We start from the raw sequence: 6,699 nt of genomic DNA, 5'->3' as shown, positions 1-6,699 counted from the left end.
TTGTAAGTTAAAGATACTTGTTTGTTGTAAACTTTATACCATTTAATATTGCTTATAATCATAAAGTAACATGATAGTACATTTTATTTGTATATTTCAGATGTGAAAGCAGACACTAATGAACATAATTAGAAGTTTTAAATATATTATTGTAATTATATTAGAAGCTAATGATGTAATATTGATTTAAATTTATCAAAACAAGTGGATTTCCTTATGCTTCATGAATTTCGGAAATATAAAATCTAGTGAACAATAAGTAAGCAGACATTTTCTTTAATTATTTATTACTAAGTTCATATAGAGAAGAATATTATAATATTGTTAATGAATCAGAAGTTTGAGTTCAAGTCTCTTAGGAATTACTGACATTGTTTGGTTATTAAAAACTTGACAATAAGCAGCAAAGTGACAAATTAAGTATATTTTTAAGTTTAGAATAAAATAAAGAGTTTTAATATTTTATTTTAATGTGAATGAGACATTTATTATTAAAACCATGTATTTGTTCAAATTTGTTCAAAGCGGTAACAAAATATGATGCATCTCATTTTGCAGATTATATAGTTGTTGTGATATCAAATCCTATAAATATAAAGTATGAGTACTACTAATATTGTATATTGCGAAATTTTTGAGAGAACATGAAACAAACCATAGTTAATTTTAACATGCAATTTAAATTCATATATTATGCCACTTTGCATCTTTCCATAAATTTCACTTAAATCGAAAATTGTTCCGACTTTGCTCGCATTCTTATGTCCATTTTGCAGCTTCCTATTGCAAATGTACATTAATGTTGTAAAGTTTTTACTTTTATTTGATTTAGAAATGTGACATTAGGAATCCAGAGACAATATGACGGAATAAGGTGCAACGAAGAGCACTTAGGAGCTACGCTGTCGACTGCGATAGTGTAGACTGTAGTAACGTGTATCTTGGTTGCGAACGAAGCGTATTCGACAATATATGTACAATTACGCGGTAGTGTATGTAGAATACTTTTCGGTATTAATATGACTAGACCCCCTAATAGATAACAATTTAGAATAAGTACTAGCATTAAAACCGCACCAAAATAGCAAACGATGAAATATCGTTCTATACGTTGTTTCAATAATGGTGTTATGTTTTAATTTACTTAGGCTTCTTTATGTAGTATTTGTTCGGGGCTAATGTCATCCTTTACCGACATTTAAATACAATAATAATTAAAACCGCGCGACCCAAGATCCAACTAAGGAACCTACTTCACAAATGTAATTTATAGAATAATGCTTATATTAAAAAAATATTTATTAGTTATTTTTCAATAAAATGTATTTGTCGAAAAAGAGCAATATTAGCCCGAAAGAAACTACAGTTAACTTACATGAAATAAAATATTACGAAATTTTATATGCGTAAAACTTAATTTTTAACCATAACGTTAGATTTTAAAATAATAAACCTTTTCCTTCGTTTACCATTTTTTACGTCATTTTATGGCATTTATGGTTTAGGGTATGTTCCGATATACACTGCGAGTACTGTATAGTGCTCCCACTGTTCAAAAATTTGTTCCGCTATGGACTGCAGTATACAGCCGCAGCGTCCTAGGAAATATATGACGTCACAAATCCCCGCTATACTTCTACTGCGAGCACTGGCGTTTTCGAGGTAAGGTACTCGCAGTGCTTTGATCACGTGATCAATCAAAACCACTTGAATGCCTAACGGCTGATATAACTTACAGTTTAATAACAAACATTTAAAATTCTAACTTACTTTCTTTGTAGTATTAATTCTATTGACAGTTAATATTAATATAGATTTTTTTAATGCGATAATACTCCAATAATAGTTTTTCTTGTTGAATTGAAAAACTTTGATGCACTCATTTGAAAACTGTGTCGAAAAACGAAGCTGACTAGTATACTGGACTGCGTTCCGTTTTAAATTGTAACCAGTATAGCTGGCTATAGAGAAACGGTTTCACAGTATACTAAATTGACGGTACTCTGTACAGTGGTCGCAGTGTATATCGGAACATACCCTTAGTTCTTGACTTTTGTTCTAGACTCTAGTAACTAGTTGGTCTTGAGCTGTGCTCAGTGCTTGACTATAACAGAATGTCAATTTTGATTTTGTCAAAAAGTTGTCAATCATAAAAATTAAAAACAATATTGGGTAGTATTAAAGTTAAACAGTGATAGAATGGAAATTTCTTACAATTTTGAACTAATTATAGCAGAGGGCTTGGATTAATTTTTTATGGAAGTAACATCTTGCTTAGTAACTTTGCTCATATATAAAAATGATTCGCGAAGACGATCCTCAATTTCGGATAACACCTGTCCAACAAATGGCATCGGCATGTTCCGGTGCCCTGATAACCTCGCTATTTAGTGAGTAATTCCTTTATTTTCACAACAAAAATATAACAACACATTTAAGTAAACAACACGGACTTCATTTATAATTTCAGTGACACCATTAGATGTAGTGAAAATAAGATTACAAGCTCAACAGAAAGCACTGCTTTCTAACAAATGTTATTTATATTGTAATGGACTTATGGAACATTTATGTCCTTGTGGTGAAGCAGCATGGATACCACGACGTGTTCATTTTCACGGAACAATGGTATTTTTTAATATTATTTATTTAGTATTAGTAGTTGATACCAGCAACTTCTTGCAATAACTTCATAGATTATACCATATACACAAGTCAACTTTTTGCATAATCCAAATAACAAAGAATCCCAGTTTTCAGTTACATAATATAATTTATATTTGTTTCCAGGATGCTTTCTACAAAATATCAAAAATAGAAGGTGTTACTGCATTATGGTCTGGCTTGAGTCCTACTCTAGCTTTAGCTCTTCCTTGTACTGTTATCTATTTTGTGTCATATGAACAGCTAAGATACAAAATGAAAACAACATACAATACGATAACTGGAAACAGTAAGTAATTTTTTAAAATCTAGAAATATCTATTTGTAAACCATTAGTTAATAATAACAAGAATAGTATTCTTCATTAGATAAATAAAATAATATAAACTCAATCTTTCCAAGACAGTTGTTTATATTAAGCTTCAGGTGAAAAGATTTGTAGGAGAGATCTCAATAGAATTGGGAAAAAAACCTGTTCTTTTCTAAGCATTTTTCTAATCAATTTAGTTTTCTAGATTAGTATTTACTGTTTGGTAGGAACTTAAGTACAATGTAGCAAATAAGCTTTGTTTAATGTATATAATACTAACAGCCACATTTATATCTGAGTATTGTTAAGTAAAAATGGTTTGTTACAACAATTTTTTTTTCTTGTATATTAATTTCTTTCTTATTTAATAACTTATGTTATTTGATAGTCTTATAACCTTGTTAGGTGACATATAACATAATAAATATAACCTTGCTTTCAAGGTTTAATTTTCTGATATTAATGTTAGTTAGTTCTTAATTATGATTTTCTTGGCCATTTTAATAAAATTAATTAACACACTATCTTTTTAACTTTCAGTGGGCCAACCAATGTGGATACCATTAATTGCCGGTGCGACTGCTAGAATGACTGCTGTAACACTTGTTAGCCCAGTAGAACTTATTAGGACCAAAATGCAATCTCAGAAATTGACTTATTCAGGTATATATCATAAAGTTCTAATGTTAGGAACTTTACTCCGATACCAATTAAACAGAAATTTTTTGTATGTCATTGTAAAGTTTACCCTTAAAGAATGGAGAATAAGCTTATTAATACTAAATAAATTGAGTTATGAGCAAAGTATTATGTTTTAAAATTCAATTATTTTTTAGAGATATCTATAGCTTTACAACAAGTTTTAAAATATGAAGGATTTAAAGGACTGTTTCGAGGACTTAGCTCAACACTCTTGAGAGATGTGCCATTTTCAGGTATTTGGTTTCAATATCTATTATATATATATATATATATACATATTATATATACAATAATTATTAATTATAGTTATTATTATTATGTATATAAACACACTAGCAGTTTAATAAGCTGATGCGCGCGTATTTTGAGATTTGGAGAAACTATCCAATCTATTTTTAAAGGAGTTCAGAGATGGTGCACTTATTACACTTTCCGGAAGCCTATTCCAGACTGCCACTACTTGGGAGAAAGTTTTAAAGAACTACCTCAAATGTGTATTTTTTACTTAAAATAATGTTTTTAATGAACACACCCCATTAATATTGTCTAAAGTATTTAACATATTTCTTTTCAGGAATTTATTGGACAACATATGAAAAAACAAAGAGAATTTTTGATAAACCTGACTCAGAAAAAAATACATTTCTATTTAATTTTTTCTGTGGTTCAGTTGCTGGAAGTGTAAGTATAATAGGCTATAATATTATAAGAATATAAAATATTTAAGTTATTTGATACACAAAAATATTTAATTTTACAGTCAATTTAATAAGAATTTCAACAGAAATTTTAAATTCCACATGTTGTTTTTTAAAATAGCTGTTAGCTAGCAAGCTTTGTTTAATTCCATAAATGAATTCCTAGAGTTCAAAAAGACAAAATCTTATACGTAATCAACTGGTCTTTGCAGGTCACATCTGTTGTAAAGTTTTTGACTAATGTCCTCAGTAGCTCTCTAAGTTTGTAAAATGTATTAGATAAACTATTCTAATGTTACCAACAATAAACCTCTTTCTTTTTTTAGGTGGCAGCTTTTGTAACTCTACCATTTGATGTAATTAAAACACACCAGCAAATTGAATTAGGTGAAAAAGAAATCTATACTGGTTAGTTAATGGTTAGATTTGCAGTTTATTGACAATGATGTTAAAGTTAAAAATTACCAATTTTCCGCCTTACATAATGACTACTTACCTATTAATAGACATAAATAGAAAGTATTCTGCTTTTAGATGGAAAAACACGACAAAGAGCATCAAACATGAATGATATAGCCAAGACTATTTATAGGAATCATGGTATCAAAGGTTTATTTACTGGTTTCCTACCTCGTATATTCAAAGTAGCACCAGCTTGTGCTATTATGATTGCAACATTTGAATATGGAAAACAATTCTTCCAGAAGTACAACTCCCAGCAATATAAGGAAATGATGCAACGGTAAATAAAATCTTTGATATATTAAAAGAATTTGTTATGTCAATCTATGTCATTATATATCCTTGATTTCATATAAATGCAGCTTACAACATGATCCTTTTTTACTAAATTATGATTTTTCGGCCTCTTCCTACTTTAGTTGGCTATTCCTTAATCCATTACAACATTCCTTAATCCAGTTTTTATTTCAGACAAGGTGTAGATCTTACAATTATTAAAAGTGAATAGTCTTCAAAACATGAGTTAAGCTTAAAGCTTATGTGGTATTTAGGTATAATTATTTTTATTTTTCACATAGTGTAACTTTTAACAAATATGGAGGTGGAGTCATGTTTTACAAATGTATCAAGGCATTCCTTAATAAGTATTTTAAACATTTAAAAAGTACTGCCTTATAGTATGTAGCCAATAGCAGTATTTTTTTAAAACTATGGGTTGATTATGGTACTATTTCATGTTGACTTTTATAAGTCATACATCTGTTAATTCTGTATTAACAATATATTATATGCTTTGTTATTACAGACACCACAAGGATATAATAATAGTGAGTCAAAGTTCAGGTGGAAATGATTACTCTTAGCAAATGGACATCGAAAACAAAAACTTTAATGGCTGTAAAATATTCTTAAAAATAATATAAAGCAAAGTATATTAGATTTATTATAAGTAGGTGTACAGGAACAAATGTTATGTAGTAATTACATAGAAATTGTAATGTAAAAAATAATTTATTGTATTAAAAGTTTTAGTTGCTTTTACAAAAGAATGTTATTTGTATATGGTTATAATATATTATATTGTATATTCGAAGCAAAATATTGCATTAAATTTGTTTCATTATTATGTCTTTGACATGACTATTGGCAGTGTTATTATCATAATTATGTACTAAATATTAAAAATCTACATAGACAAACTTTTAGTTAAAAATATACCTTAGAAAGTAAAAAAAAATGTTTTATTTTTAACTCATTGGAAAATGGCATTAACTTGGGGCATAGTATTCATATTTTCAAACATTGGTGTAATAAGATCTTGTGACAATGGAAAACACAAATAAAATTGATAACAAAGTTTATTATTATTCTTATTAATTACACGTATAATAGTTTACTAATGTACAATAGGTCCTAAGGGTTCTGCTTTAATATTACCTAGATCTAATCTACTATCTATAGATTCGTCAATTTGGCCCACTATAGCAATATTATCTCCTCGTATTATATGTAATCCAAGAACAACTTGTGCGATACCAGAAGATGAGGAAAATACTCGTTCGTGAGATTCATCCAGAATTATATTTATAGTTTGGTCAAAACCTTTGAGTGTGCCGATAAAATTTCGTCCATCGGCGGTAATTACTGACACTGTTTGGTTAATATAATTTTCCAGTCCTGACGCCATAGTAAAAAAGCACGTGTACGTGTTATATTCAAACTAATAATTAATTAATAATGAAATGTTAAAAGTCCACAAAAAGTTAACATATAATAATTTAAGCGATAAGCATTCGGCATAACGCACAGACTAGATTTACAGTTTACACAAACAGCCTCCAGAGTCCAGAGTCCAGGCTCCAA

General features: G+C 28.8%; 2 protein-coding genes across 4 annotated transcripts; one reads left to right on the top strand and one right to left on the bottom strand.

The window, feature by feature from the left end:
* The first annotated feature begins 2,073 nt into the window (after positions 1–2,073).
* Positions 2,074–5,711, top strand: LOC125060285 (probable mitochondrial glutathione transporter SLC25A40). 3 transcript variants are annotated; one of them, XM_047665104.1, is made up of 10 exons: positions 2,074–2,390; positions 2,471–2,628; positions 2,791–2,953; positions 3,515–3,637; positions 3,811–3,909; positions 4,251–4,357; positions 4,701–4,782; positions 4,909–5,116; positions 5,308–5,387; positions 5,642–5,711. In XM_047665104.1, exons 1-9 carry the CDS (start codon positions 2,300–2,302, stop codon positions 5,342–5,344), a joined length of 1,068 nt encoding a protein of 355 aa, XP_047521060.1. In that variant the 5' UTR covers positions 2,074–2,299; the 3' UTR covers positions 5,345–5,387; positions 5,642–5,711. The 3 variants fall into 3 exon arrangements, with proteins under 3 accessions (XP_047521060.1, XP_047521061.1, XP_047521059.1); XM_047665105.1 differs by lacking the exon at positions 5,308–5,387 and having other exon boundaries at positions 4,701–4,761; XM_047665103.1 differs by lacking the exon at positions 5,308–5,387 and having other exon boundaries at positions 2,075–2,390.
* Positions 5,712–6,176: 465 nt separating this feature from the next.
* On the bottom strand, positions 6,177–6,655 carry LOC125060287 (U6 snRNA-associated Sm-like protein LSm8). Its single transcript, XM_047665107.1, has one exon. The coding sequence runs from the start codon at positions 6,521–6,523 to the stop codon at positions 6,233–6,235; it is 291 nt and encodes a 96-aa protein (XP_047521063.1). The 5' UTR covers positions 6,524–6,655; the 3' UTR covers positions 6,177–6,232.
* Between the last annotated feature and the right edge of the window lie 44 nt (positions 6,656–6,699).

The sequence above is a fragment of the Pieris napi genome, chromosome 21, assembly GCF_905475465.1.
Source record: "Pieris napi chromosome 21, ilPieNapi1.2, whole genome shotgun sequence".
Classification (NCBI taxonomy): Eukaryota; Metazoa; Arthropoda; class Insecta; order Lepidoptera; family Pieridae; genus Pieris; species Pieris napi.
This window is presented reverse-complemented; position numbering and strand designations above follow the sequence as displayed.

Bases quoted from the DNA above. Each gene is read 5' to 3' on its own strand.
- LOC125060287 (XM_047665107.1), bottom strand. From the start codon at position 6,523: ATGGCGTCAGGACTGGAAAATTATATTAACCAAACAGTGTCAGTAATT.
- LOC125060285 (XM_047665103.1), top strand. From the start codon at position 2,300: ATGATTCGCGAAGACGATCCTCAATTTCGGATAACACCTGTCCAACAA. The intron at 3,638-3,810 runs GTATATATCATA...ATTATTTTTTAG, and splicing joins TCAGAAATTGACTTATTCAG to AGATATCTATAGCTTTACAA. The intron at 5,117-5,641 runs GTAAATAAAATC...TTGTTATTACAG, and splicing joins TATAAGGAAATGATGCAACG to ACACCACAAGGATATAATAA.